This window comes from Orcinus orca, chromosome X, assembly GCF_937001465.1.
Source record: "Orcinus orca chromosome X, mOrcOrc1.1, whole genome shotgun sequence".
In the NCBI taxonomy this organism is placed as follows: domain Eukaryota; kingdom Metazoa; phylum Chordata; class Mammalia; order Artiodactyla; family Delphinidae; genus Orcinus; species Orcinus orca.
Window position 1 is genome coordinate 67,415,304 of NC_064580.1, and position 14,961 is coordinate 67,430,264.

A 14,961-nucleotide genomic window follows, 5' to 3' on the forward strand; every position below is an offset into this window, starting at 1 on the left:
CAGAAATAGACATACCTGAGATAAGTGGAGAGGGGAACAGAAAGAGCAGAGACTGCGGGTGGGGGAGAGAGGAAACGATAGAGAAAGTGCTTTTTAGAATAAGTCACTAGTAATGAGGCTAGTATCAGCTTCACACTCACTTATTTACTAGCCTTGACTCTTAGTGAGAACAGCCACAATAGAGCTGTAGAAAGAGGGAGAATAAACAAACATGAAGCATGCCTTATTTGGGAGGCAGCTTAATTACACAGATTGAGGTTTTGAAGCAGTCAGAGGATCCCTCAATTCTCCAGGAGCACCGCTCTGCCCAGAGTAAGAAAGCACCTTATCCTTGGCCCAAGAGTTACAGAGAAGGGGGAGGGGTTGCTGTTGGTGGTAGTATTGGCAGTGAGTGGAGGTAGAGGAGAGAAGAATGAAGGGAACTGGCAGAAGGGAAGAGCTAGCAATGAAGTTACAGTTAGGTGAATGAATTTCTGCAACAAATTCAGATCAAAGAGAAGGAGGGAAGGAGAAAAAATTAGGAGGAAAAGAAAGCAGTGTGAGCAACCAAGGCAGTAAACCTATAGGAAAAGAACTTGCCCAGGGGGAAATAAGTATACAGTTGAAGATAACTTCCTATTATAAACAAATTGCATCTGTACTATTTATTTTGGGTTTTAGCAAACCTCTGAAAAATCTCATGGTAATTAGATGTCCTGCCAGGCAGTTATTTAAGAGAAGCGTAGACCCTCCTTTTGCCACAGAGCACTCCCTAGTGCATTGAAGGTGGGTAGTAGAGCTCTGGGACCCCAGCACATCTCCATCTGAGGGCACTGCACTGGCCTAAGTGAGTATAGTATTAAATTTTATTTTATTGTGGTGGTGGGGGGGGTTTAATTTTGCATAGTATAATAGGAATGTATTTACGGTACCAATCACTTTTGCCTTTCCCCGCCCCCTACTTATTATTAAGATTTTTATTGTAATTATTTTAATAAAGTTGGAACAAACATGGGCTGCTCATAAGTGAAACACTCCTCCCAGTTTGGAGTTTCGTCTCCTCCTCATTAGAATTGTAAGAGGGTGGGGGAGGATAGCCGTCCTGCATCAAAGACAGGCACAAAGGCTTTCTCTGCGGATTAATTGGTCAGGAAAGACACTTTTAATATTGTGAAGTGGCACTTAAGCCGCCAATTCTTGACTGTGAAAACTGCTTTGCCTGGGCAATGCTCTTTAAGGAAAAACTTCTTCAGTCCAGTGATTGGTGACTGAGGGAACGATGGAGCACAGGGTACTGGGCGGGATTTCTGCTCCTAATAATGCCTCCTTATCCAATGAAAAGCATTTCCTATTGAGACCCCCAAGAGTTCCCCCGGCCCTACGCTCCGGCCCGGACTTTGGGCCTTTTCTTGCGTCCTGTTTGTTAAAGGCATGCCAGCTACAGCATTCAAGAGGGCCGTTCCTTAACAAAGGGAAAGAGATAAATGTAAATAAGCTCACATTTTCAGAATGAGCAGTTTGCTGTAAGAAGCTTCGGCAGCCCAGTGTCTGCTGCTTTGGGCTGGGCTAACCTTTCCCTGTAAAAAAGAATAATAGATTAAAATATGCACTTCTAAAGTGCGAGTTGCCCGTTTACATGTTTATTAGCTAATTGTCTACAGGCATGAGCACACTCTCTCATCTAGCACACTCTTTCTTGGGGTAAGTCTCTTTGAGAAAGATTTGATTCGGGCGTTTGGTTGTGGGGGGATGGCATAACAAACTTCAGTGGAAACACTGATGCTTAGAGTGTTTGGGGAAAGAAGTTAGATTTCAACTCTGAAGTGCTGAACAGGGATCTTCGAGTCGAATGGTTAAAAAAAAAAGCAGGAATTTCTATTGTTTTGGCAATAATACTGTTTCAGTGGAAGAGATACAAGATTTTCAGGCTGTTGTTTCATGTAAACACAGTTGTCCTAAAGAGATGATTTAAAAATCACAGAGTAGAGCAATTTAGAAATTCTTTTGGCTAGCTTTATATTTCTTTGGTTTACAATTGATTGTGAGCTAATGTGGCTTCTATTTTGATGAGGTTTCTTCTAGTAAAACTATACAGCAGCGTGCCTTTGATGCCTAATTGATTTATGGAGAATGTGACATTTGTTATATTGAATAATTCATGAACTAGACCATAAAGGAAGAAACACATTTCAATGAAAAACTAATTCTGGCATAAATGGAATTTGCCCTTATATGTGAACTTAAGTGCTATTTTCCATACAAATGCAATAATGTGACATATTTAAAATTCTCTTCTTGTATATCCTGAATATTTTTAAGATTTTTACTTACAAGATTTTGTTGAATTGATAAATATTGTATTTTGGTTACTTTGTTTTAGGAAATTGAGCAATGTAATTTATTATTATTCCACTGTGGAAAAGACCAGACAAATTAGAAGATTAGAACATTTCAGAGCTTGGTGGGGTTATTCACTTTGCTACCTTACCAAATTATACCAGCTTTCTTTTTCCTTGACCAACATGAAGACAACAATAATAACCTAAGCTCCAAATTATTCAGTGGCTTTGAAACATGTTTATTTTTCAGAATAAAATTTCAAATAACATATCCCATCAACATAGATTGTAAATCCTTTTGCCTTGTCACAGATGAAATGTGCTGTTCCTATAAAGGATGAGTTCAGCTGATACACTTGATGGCAGCTACACTCTAAAGCATCTCCTGCTAATCAGAGATGCAAATCAAAGCCCTATTGGAATAATCAGACCTGCCTTTCAGAATGTGTACTCACAAAAGTTAAAGAGAGGACTGGGAATATGCCCTACAGAAACACTCAGGCCAAGTTTAGCTAAAGCTTGATCTATTCAATTCCATTTGACAGAAAATGTAATGAGAATTGTTGCCCTTACTGTGATAAGGCTTAATTGTATAGTTGCCTTTTTTTCTCAGTGTATGGTCATTGTGTATAGTCTACTCTTGGCCTTCTTACAGGGGAGGAAAAAACTCACTAATGTGTTTGTGAATACTAGTACTGAAAATTGGGAGCTTAATAGGAGTTTACCTACCATTTGGAATCAATCCTCACTTTTAGTAGATAAGTAATTAGAGCAAGGCATGGGATAAGTAGTCTACTGATTCTCTATAGTTATGTTCTGAAGTATTTCGATAACCTTATATTTTGAGGAGAGAGGTCACTGGGGAACAGGTAGAGAAGGTCAAGGATTAAGACCTAGACAATTAGAGCTGATATGGGCATAAGGACAGAGGATGAGGAAAATGAGGATATTAGGGAGACTTTACGATATAAATGGCAGCTTGATCTGTGATCCTTAGCTTCTGACAATAATTAATAATATTTACTTCTGATACTAAAATAAATCTAAAATACATATGGTGATGGATGTTGACTAGACTTACTGTGATGATCATTTCACAATATATACAAATATCGATTGAATCATTATATTATACACCTGAAACTAATATAATGTTATATGTAAATTATACATCAATTAAAAAATAAATCTAGCAATAATTTCATTGAGTCTAATAAAAATTAATTCCCCTTATCTCAGACTTAGAGGGATTAAAAAATTTTTTTTGCAGTGACAAATGGGAACAGGTAAAAACACTGACAGGAGGGAACAGCCAGTGAGGCCACACTGCCATAACATGAGTTGAAGGCTGCTATTAATCAAGGAAAAGATGGAAGGAGAAGAGAAACTGAGGTACAGAAAGGGACTATGACTTGGTCTCACACAGTTAGCTAGTGATGTGCCTGGACGTGGCTATATTGAATTAACACCAAATATGAAAATTTCTGGGTATTTGAACTTCCTGGTTTGCTTTGATTCTAAACAAAAAGAAGTTTTCTTTATAATCTGTATCAATTGTGAAAGCCATAAAAGAAAGAAATGTTAATGCTTCTGTCTTTCTTTAAGATAAACCAGTAAAATAATATTAATTTCATTCCAGGAATACTGCTCTCTGGAGGAGTGTGAAAATCAATTCTCCTTAATGTTAAGGTGATCTCAAATATATTTTAAATTATCTAATGATTTTATTTTTTAAGTTTTGATTCCCTTAGATTAGAGAAAAATTATTTCAGGAGAGTTGAAGCATAGCAGTCTGCTTCGTTTAGGCCACCTTCAGAAGAGGGTGAGATGTGATGATAGTGTAAGTTTGCCACTAGCAGATGATTCTACTTTACAGGCAGTAAGTGAGTAGGGTTCAAATTCAGTTGCTACCTGTATGAATTCCACTGCAGAGTATTTCTGGTTTTATACCAGTATTTTGGGTAGAATTGTGATTTGAAGATATTACAGACATGCTATATTAGGTTGGCCTAGAACATCCTAGTAGAGGGAGCAGTGATTGTCAGTGTGCTAACTGAAGTAATTGAAGACTTGCTCATATCACTGTAGTTCAGGGAAGAAAGAAATCCAGCTGGGTTGGGGGTGTTAGAGACAAGGCAGTAAGGTCTCTACCTGTTGTTCCAGTCTTCTTTCCTCTTCTCCTATCAAGGCTCCTGCCCAATAGTAACAGTTGCTGCCGGGGAAAAAGAAAATAAAATAAAACAGAAAAAACCCACAAAGAACCAATACAACTTCAGGCCAAATAAATCTTTGTTCAGTTATTTTTAATGTAATGTATTACCTTATAAAGTGGAAGAAGTATTTTTATGCCTTTTGTCACTAGTTATCTTTAAGTGATTATAAGTTACATAAACTCATGGACTTTATGTGTCTCAATATAACTAACAAAATATGACATAGCAGTAACAAGCTTTGAAAATAAAATGTTATCTGCAACTCTGTAATAATGAAATCCAAAGCATTTAGATACCATTTTAAAATATGTTGGCTCTCATTTACTCTGATTTATATCATGTAATATATTTCTTTACCTTATATTTTGGTATACATTTTATTGAAAAGCTCTCTCCATGGCACACTATTGTGAGTAATTCTATTTCACAGCATCCATTGGAGGAAATCTCTAACCACAGTACCTCCAGAAAGTTCATTGATCACCCAAGTCTTGGATAAAATTGGTTCCGGAATTTGGTTTGAACTAATGTGGTGAGTACCACTGTCCTGGTAATAACTTTCTCTAAAATTCTTAATTTTATTCTCCAACATTTTTTCTAACCAGTGCTTCCAATTTATTATAGGTTATATGATCCAAAAATCCAGAATGAATGGAAGAGTTGTAATTGTTTATTATAATCCAGGCAGGTATGATGTAAAAGAATATTGATTCTTTGGTTTAAACCTTCTCTGCCACTGGTATATGCCTTTAGCAGTGGGAGACATGGCTTTTGCTCATATTATCAGGATCAGTATCCAAGTATATCAGATGAATTGGTATGCAAATTGATAACTAATTTATCTGTTCAACTATGTGAAATAAAGCCAGATTCCTAGCTGGAATTTAAGAGCCTCACAGGATTTGCAAATGGGCTCTTTTAGGAATATCTAATTTTTTTCCCCCAAAAGGTCTGGGGCTTCTGCTGAGATGAGATATTAAGTCTGAAGACTCTAGACAATTTCATTAGATTAGGTTGAGCAATTTGTCTACAGTTGTCTTACTCTATAACTTACTCTTAGGGAAAATTCTACTTTAGTAGGGTTGATGCAAACTTTGGTCCCATCATATTGAGCACTAAACCACATTATTTTCCAAAAATTAGACTGTGTTATCAAGTGAAGTGTTAGTGAGAGACTGGAATATTTTTTGGTGAAAAAAATTAAGTTAAACACTGAGGATAGGAACTGCTCAGATTAGGGCCTGTGTCAATTTCCTCCTCTTTTCAAATAAAGTAGGGGGACAAAACAGCCATAATAATCTTAGTGTGAACCAAATTTAACATAGAAAGCCTTTTTCAAAAGGATATTTCTTGCATAAAAATAAATGAGGACAAAAAAATAAATAAACGAGCTTGTCAGTCTAAACATTTGACACAGAGAGAGGCTTGTTTGAGATGAGACCTGATATAGATCAATTTCCCAGCTCAATTCTAGAGTGAAACATTTACCTATGGTTTCCTCCATATGTAATTTTATAAGGCTAGGTTGTGTTTTGAAAACTATTATGAAACAGCAGCCAATGCATAGGAACATCAATTGGAACCGTGTGAATGATTGTGATCTGTGTTTGTGACTTGGCCTAGAAAATTTCCTTAAGGAGTCTTCTCTGTTAGCAGCCACTCATCTGAGGAGTGGCAGTCTAGACATATTCCCTATTACTCCAGCAGGATGGTTTTAATCTGTATTTTTGCAACATTTTTGTATTTTTTAGTTTGCTTCACTGCTAGATATTTATAGAAAGGACACAATAGGTTTCAGCTTCCTCCGAAAACTATTGTGTCAGTGTTCCTAAACTTCGACCAGTAGAAAGAGGAAATGCTCTGGGGATCAGAAGCACTCTGATCTGACCCAAGCTCATTAAAAAGGGAACAAAGCAAGAAAATTTAATTATACTCTGCCTTCAAGGCCTTGCCTCCCTGAGTTCTGGATTGTCTTCTGTGGGGAACAAAAGCAAGCCAGCCTTTCTAGGCTACTGGGCATATGCCAGAAATTAGAGCTTTGTTTCCAATGTATCACCTGAAAATTTAGCACTTAGTGAAGTAATTTAGGTATTCATCTTTATAGGGCAAAAAGGCTAACTCTACTTCCTCCAGGAGCCCAAAAGACTGAAAACATGGTATATTTCATTATGATTAGAATTTTTTTTATAAGGGAAAAACATTGTGAACACTACTATGAACTGCCTATACTGGCTCCATATGTGTAGGTCAAAGTTAAAAATTCAGCAAGGGTTAGATTTCTCTTTGGTCAACCTCCAGGTGACCTGCTTCCTGTCCATTGTCACTGCAAATACATGCAATCAGCACTCTGAACCCTTAGGTGATTAATTGTTAAAATAATTGGCTGTAAAGGTCTTCACAAGATAATAGTCTAATGCTACTTGCAGTGAAAGATGTAATTAACTGTGTCAGCCTATATTTTTTCTTCTTCATCTTATCTGAAGCTCAAGTGTTGGCCCTTTGCCTCCATTCAGTGCACAATATGTTAGCCATTTAGGAAAATCCAGTGGTTAAAAAACACTGTTTATTTCAGTCAAAAGAAAGGAAGCCAGTCAGAAAAGAGACCTTGTTTCTCTTTTTCACTGATTCTCCTTCAGAATTAGTTTAGGAGCCAAATGCCTCTCTGATTTTTTTTAACCATAGCTCAGTGGGAGATATTCCTTTTGGGACACACTCCTGGATTGTCCCATTATGATAAAATTGTGTAGTTAAGGTTGAAACTCAAGGGGGGATTTCTGAAGTAAAGTGTATACATGGTGTTAAGAGAAAGATGTGTTGCTAATATGAAGTTCAGCATACCAAGAAAGACAGAGACATAGGTGTCCAGTTGTGCCAGAGGAGGGAGAAGGAAAAAACTCCGGTAATGTTTCTTTGTGGTTAGGTTGGGCTGAATGCTGGTCAAGCTCATAAAGCTACTCACAAGCCCTGTTGAATCTTCCTAGCCTCAGCTGTGAGGCTAGAGGTAATGTTTATACAGGGAAGAGAAACAGTATAGCCAAGTTACAGAGTGAACCAGTGTCTGAATCAGAAATAGAACTCCTTGCTTACAGTGCTGTGTTAAATCCCAGCACCACACCCTCGCTGCGAGACAGCAAAGGGGCTGTGTGTTTGAGCAAGAGAAAGCTATGAATAGGGCCTTAGTGACAGTTTTCCCATGCTCTCTCTTCAGGATTGAGACTGTAATGCTTTCTTGTCTGTGGTCCGTTCTCTCCCACAGGATTTGGTTACTCAATGCAGCAAAGCAGAAGTGCCAGGCTTTTGCAGACTGCCTGCTGTGGGTATAGTGTATATGTTCTGGGAGATATAAAACTGAATAGATAACTGCGGAGTAAAGCTCACCTATTTGAAACATGCCATCTTGGGAAGTACAAAATAATACATAGCCAGTGAACTAGAAGTATACTGTGTAAAAGGGTCACCAGTGGGCAGACTGGAGGGAGTCTGAGCAAATGTGAAAAGACTTCTATTATGAAAGCATTTTTCAAATAAAATAAACTTATTAGCAGTACTTTTTGTAGAAGGCAGGTGCAAGCAGATCATAGTGAATGAAGCTTGGCTTTAATGTTAGGGGTTTTGCATTCCTGTAATTTCTTTAGATTGTGTGACTATGTTAGAAGGATATTTTTGACTATCTTGATTTCTTTCAACAATGGAAAAAAAATGACTTCCAGCCTAATGGGTAGCGTGTGGGGGTGTAAAATAGTATATAATATGGTTTAAGCAGTTGAGAAGTTTGCCACTCTTTTTGTTTCTGCCACCCCCTTGGCCACTGTGTACTGTTTTTTTCTGAGAAAATTGGAAGAAGTGAGATGAAGCAAGGTAGAGAGGGTGAAATTGGAGGACTTATAAATTGGGAGTACCCTCCAAGCCCTCAATACAAATTAGATGGAAGCACTGACCTCTCTCCAGCAAGATCTTCTTTTTTTTTGTCTTTTCTTCTCCCTTTTCTCTCAATTCTTCAGTTTTTCCTTCTCTGCTACTTTCTTTGCCATCTTCTCTTCTGCTGTCCCAATCGATTTTTATTTCTTCCTTCTCTGTTTTTTTTTTCCTCCTGGACCTTACTTTGTCAAGGTTCCTACTATAGCCTGTTTTCGTATACCAAGGTTACTTCTGGCAAAAGTTGAGCTGGGCCTGTGAGATGAAATGGCCAAGAAGAAATATGATCTTAGAGCAGTGTTAGGCTCTAAGGGGAGGCACTCCATAAAGCTTTGTTGAATGAGAAATCAGGAACGGCACACTTCCAATTTTAACTTTAAAACTTTAGCTATTAAAAATGCCAACCCTTTGCTTTGCACTCTATATTCTCCAAGGTCAGCTCTCGTTCTGGGCACTGCAGTGAGTGATTTTTTTTTTCTCAAACCAGTTTTTTTCCCCTCAGGCCAAACACTGGTTGAAGTGACTTCAGGCCTCTATATCTATGGCAGGTTCCCCCTGCCACTCCCTTCTCTGATACAGAGGCCCTTTGACCTGTTCCCTGGGAGGTGGAAGGAAAGAGTGACATAAGGAGGAATCACTTCAGAGAAATGGTTTTCGCGTTTTAAAATATAATCATATGAAAACCCATTACTGGATAAGTCAAGAACAAAAACCACTTTTATTCCATATCTTCCTCATTGAAAACAATTCATTCAGCTGCAACTTGTTCATAGTGTATTATAGAGCATTCAGAAGACAGTCCTCCAATGGCAGCTGTTGACCTAGGAGATGGTTAGTAAGATTTCTATATGCACCTTTGAACAATGATGGTTCAGATACCCAACAAAGATGATTAGTCAGTGACAGCCACGTGTACAAGTGGTGGCAGGCAGAGGGCATGTAACTGGCCAGGTCAGAAATGTACAGGGGGATGGTTGTTCACCTCAAATCTACCTTTCATATTTCACTTGTATTCAGCCAGGAAAGGCTTTATTGACCAGCGCCATTTTAAGAGCTGAAGGCATGATAGTAACTGATGGAATGAGCAGTGGGAGAGGGAGTAGGAAAATACCCAAGGCTTAGGGTCTGGCATGAACAAAGCTTAGAAAGGGACCATAGTCTGAAATAGGGAAACATTGAGATTGTCATTTGGAATATCTCTCTATAAAGGCAGCGTAGTATAGTGAAAAAAGTTTTAGCCAGAACTTTAATATACTGAGGGATCCCTGCTCTCTAAACTTATATTTTGGAAGAAAAGGTGAATCAACATTTTAATTCAGGAGTTTACTCATAACTTTTTAAAGAGGTTGTCCTGGAGGTCCTATATCCACCTGTACTCTTGTGCAGTAGAACTAATACTCAGACAATGAAGTTTAGTAATACTGGAAAGCAGGCAATGTATTGATAATTTAGAGTAGCTTGATAATCCTTTAGTTAGGAATTTTTTTAAAAAACACCTGAATTCTGGTTCTGACTGTATCATTTACATGTTCTTCCATTTCTGACATTATTGTAATTCTAAATTACATAAGCCTCAGTTTCTGCTTCTGTAACATGGTGATAAATTCCTGCCTTGCCTGCCTTATGGTGTACTTGTAGGAATCAAATAAAACATGCTTTTGAAAGTTAAAAAATCATACAAATTTCAAAGTATTAACATTGTTTTAACCATCAGAGTCACCCTCGCCCCCACCCTGCCCCTACCGGCCTTGGGCTCCCCAGAAACAAATACCTTATTCCTGTGCATTGCAGTGCTACAGTATTGCAATTACTGTCTTGAGTGTGATCTCTCCTACTCCTGCAACATACTCTTGTAGTACCTTTTAACATATGGTAGGTACTCAAAAGGTATTTGTTAAACTGAATTGAATGTGCATGTTATTTCCAGTCTGGGTAGACAAAATATCTTTTACTCCACAGAAATCGTGGATGGAAGGTAGATTTGATGACTGGTTCCATCTTGTCTCCCATAGGAGGAAAACATTTCCTACCAGTCCTTAGTCTCAGAGTGCTGAACCCTGCAGCCAGCAGGCCTCCTGAAAAAAATCCATGGGTGACAGAAGATTCATTGACTTCCAATTCCAAGATTTAAATTCAAGCCTCAGACCCAGGTTGGGCAATGCTACTGCCAATAATACTTGCATTGTTGATGATTCCTTCAAGTATAATCTGAATGGTGCTGTCTACAGTGTTGTATTCATCCTGGGTCTGATAACCAACAGTGCCTCTCTGTTTGTCTTCTGCTTCCGCATGAAAATGAGAAGTGAGACGGCTGTTTTCATCACCAATCTGGCCCTCTCTGATTTGCTCTTTGTCTGCACTCTACCTTTCAAAATATTTTACAATTTCAACCGCCACTGGCCTTTTGGTGACACCCTCTGCAAGATCTCTGGGACTGCATTTCTAACCAACATCTATGGGAGCATGCTCTTCCTTACCTGTATTAGCGTGGATCGCTTCCTGGCCATTGTCTATCCCTTCCGATCTCGTACCATTAGGACCAGGAGGAATTCTGCCATTGTGTGTGCTGGAGTCTGGATCCTAGTCCTCAGTGGTGGTATTTCAGCCTCTTTATTCTCCACCACTAATGTCAACAATGCAACCACCACCTGCTTTGAGGGCTTCTCCAAACGTGTATGGAAGACTTATCTGTCCAAGATAACCATATTTATTGAAGTTGTTGGTTTTATCATTCCTTTGATACTGAATGTCTCTTGCTCTTCTGTGGTGCTAAAAACCCTCCGTAAGCCTGCTACACTGTCTCAAATTGGGACCAATAAGAAAAAAGTGCTGAAGATGATCACAGTGCATATGGCAGTCTTTGTGGTATGCTTCGTACCCTATAACTCCGTCCTCTTCCTGTATGCCCTAGTGCGCTCCCAAGCCATTACCAATTGCTTGTTGGAAAGATTTGCAAAGATTATGTACCCAATCACCTTGTGCCTTGCAACTCTGAACTGTTGCTTTGACCCTTTCATCTATTACTTCACCCTTGAGTCCTTTCAGAAGTCCTTCTACATCAATACCCATATCAGGATGGAGTCTCTGTTTAAGACTGAAACACCTCTGACCACAAAGCCTTCCCTTCCAGCTATTCAAGAGGAAGTTAGTGATCAAACAACACATAATGGTGGTGAATTAATGCTAGAATCCACCTTCTAGGTATGAGAACTCTCTTTAGGTCCAGATATGGTTTCTTCTACGATTTTCCTATGCTATGAATAAGAGAAAAGATTTCAAGCTAATGATATTGAGAATAATGTACTGAATACAGTCAGATACATTTATTTGAATGTTTATTGTACATATGCTGTTTTGTTCAATAATTATAGGTCAGGTCTAATTACAACAACAAAAAGTTATTGCCAAATTCTTCTGCTGGGTTGGAAATTCATTGTACCACATTATATAAGTAGACAGTAGCCTTGGATTTAGTGATATGGAGATTACTTAAAAACTTTAAAAAATATATTTCTACTCCAATAATATTCGGTAATTAGGTTGGGCCTATAAATATAGAACAAATTCAGGGATTATTTTTTTTTAAAAAACAACCTTTTGTGTTACTACTGATATATGCTAGTCTTTTTTTTTCTTTTTGAATTGTCATTGAGTTTATTTTAGCAGACTAACATATTTTAGCTTAACATTATTAATAAAAAGTATCAAATTTAAGAGAGCTAGCAAAATTTGTTGTATATATTTTGAAAGCAGAAACATAAATTTTGTTTGCATGAATATGGCTGGGAAGAAACAGAAGATTAACTGGATTTACATATTTGCAGTCACCAGCAGTGTCAGTTTTTAAAAACGTTTTCCTTTTTCTACACTACATTAAATTTCTCATATGAAACTTCAGATCCAGAAAGCTGCTAAATATGTGCCCAAAACAGGGCAAAATGGAAAATCACATAAAACAACAAATATTCATAAAAAACTAAGAGACATCAACATTTTTTCTAAGAATTTCCAATTATCCTTCTTTTCAGAGACTGGTTTTTATAAATATTTTCTATATGAAAGTTTGGAGCAGAGTGCAACCAGAAAGCTGCTGCATTTGTGCCCAGGTCAGGAGCAAATTGAAAAAATTTAGAAACAATAACAAAAAAACCATAAAACAAAAGAAGTTTTTTAAAACTTGCATTAATCATTTTTGTGGGGAGGGAGTAGAGATCTGTAACTTTAACTTACTTATTCTTTCATATTAATTTTGGAGCACAGTATAGCCGGAGAGCTGCTGAATTTGTGCCCAGGTTGGGAGCATATTGAAAAAAAATACATAAACCAAACTAAACCAATACAAACAAACAAACAAACAAAAAACAGAAAAACTGCAAAATGATAAAAACAACAAAAAATTCCTAAGACTTGCATTAATATTTTATTTATTTTTTGAGTATATGTAAACTTAAAAATATTGAATTATTTGTAAAAAATTTTAGAGTACAATACAGGTAGAAATCTGCTACATTTGTGCCCAGGTCAGGACCTCATTGGAAAAAATAAAACAAAATGACCCCTTAGAAAACAACAAAAAAAACACAAAAAAATCTTAGAACTTTTTTTTCTGAGCATTTTTCAAACTTACAAAATACTATAACTTTCATATGATGCTTTGAATTAAAATGCAGCTAGGAAGCTGCTAAACTGGCATCTAGTTCAAGAGCAATTAAAATCAATATTTAAAGGTATACAAAAGAAGAGAAAACATTTTTTATAACTAACTTAAACAACAAAAGCAACAAAAACATCCTTATAATCTCTTACTATTTATTGGATGAAGTGTAGGTTTAAGAATATTAAGACCTATAAACAAAACTTCTGAGTGCTTTATAGTTTGAAAGATGCTACATTTGTTCTCATATAAGAAGCAGTGGAAATAAATATCCTGCATGCATACTACACACACACAATTAAAGCACTACAAAACCAAACCAAAATATTCTTAAAATATGTTTTAATCGATTTTTAAGTTATTTGGAGATGTGATAATTTTAAAATGCTAAGACTTTTTAAGTAAAACTTTCAGGAACAATGCATCTTGTAAGTTGCTGAACTTGTGCCAAGGAGAGATTAAAAACCGTACAACGACAAAAAAGTAAAACTTTTAAAGCAATAAGCAAATTGTTAAAACTCTCATTAACCTTTGTTTTTCTTTCTGACATATGTAGATTTAAAAATACTAAGATTTTTAGATAAAAATCCAAGAGCCTAATGTAATTTTAAAAACCACCAAATCTGTGCCTGGGTTACGAACTAAGTGAAAAAAAGGCTAAAACAATAGAACAATAATAAAAATGAATTCTCAAAAATGGCATTACTTTTTCCTCATGATCTAAAGTCCTAAAAATAAACATGCAATAGATAGAATATGTAAGGCATTAGGTTGAGTTAGATGAAATTAGGTTAAGTTAGGTAAAGTTTGGTTGTTAAGTTATGTTGTAAAATCAAATTAGTAACCAAAGTATGAATAATCTTTTTCTTTTGGTATTCTTTCTTTTCTGTTTCTTGTAAGTATAAACTGTATGTGAACTTTTGTTTGTGCCCTGGACTCTCAAAATTATGAAATTTGAGGATTATGACATCAAACCATTTAATAGGATATATTAACCAAGTTGACATAAAATATATCAATAAACCAGTTTCCTTTTGTGTAATTTCCATATTTAGTTTTGTTTACTTTTCCATATTTCAATTTATCTTGATTTCCAATTTTATAGTTAATATAACTTGCTAATAATAAAAATTTTTGTCATGTTAACAATGTAACCAACAAAATGTAATGTAAACTAAATGTAAAATTGCCTTTTATTTTACATTTAAAAGCAAAAGCAATCATTCAACTGTATTTACAACTTGGATTTTAAATGCTTATTAAATGTAATAAAATACACTTGGATTATCTAGCAGTTATACTTTGGTCAACTATTTATTCAACTTTCCCTTTTTATTGAATTACAATTGACATGCAATATTATATTAGTTTCAGGTGTGCAGAAGACCTGAATAGACATTTTTCCAAGGAAGATGGTCAACAGGCACATGAAAAGATGCTCAGCATCACTAATCATCAGGGATATGCAAGTCAAATGAGATACCACCTCACATCTATCAGAATGGCTATTATTAAAAAGACAAGAAACAAGAAATGTTGACGAGGATGTGGAGAAAAGGGAACCTTCAACTTTGCCTTTATTTGTGGGCACCCAGAGACAATTTTCTTTTATCTTTCCTCCATCCTTCAAGAAAGAACTTATTAAAGTATATTTGTTCTCAAACCAATTCCGGTACTTTGTTTTGGAGGCTGTCTAAAGACTAATGCAGAGTTGCAAATGGCAAATCCATGGGTGACTTTTCAGAGATCAAGTTGAAAGGTTAAGTTGGTTTGTCCAACTTGGCTTTGATTTATTTGGAGTTTATTGCCAAGCTGACTCTTGAATCTGATTTCTCAGATTTGAGGAAACATCCTAGGATGA

At 36.5% G+C, this 14,961-nt stretch overlaps 1 protein-coding gene across 1 annotated transcript; it reads left to right on the forward strand.

Annotated features, from left to right (window-relative positions):
• The first annotated feature begins 1,379 nt into the window (after positions 1-1,379).
• Positions 1,380-12,160, forward strand: LPAR4 (lysophosphatidic acid receptor 4). The gene is made up of 2 exons (XM_004280445.4): positions 1,380-1,680; positions 10,459-12,160. The coding sequence occupies exon 2, from the start codon at positions 10,535-10,537 to the stop codon at positions 11,645-11,647; it is 1,113 nt and encodes a 370-aa protein (XP_004280493.1). The 5' UTR covers positions 1,380-1,680; positions 10,459-10,534; the 3' UTR covers positions 11,648-12,160.
• The last annotated feature ends 2,801 nt before the right edge of the window (positions 12,161-14,961 follow it).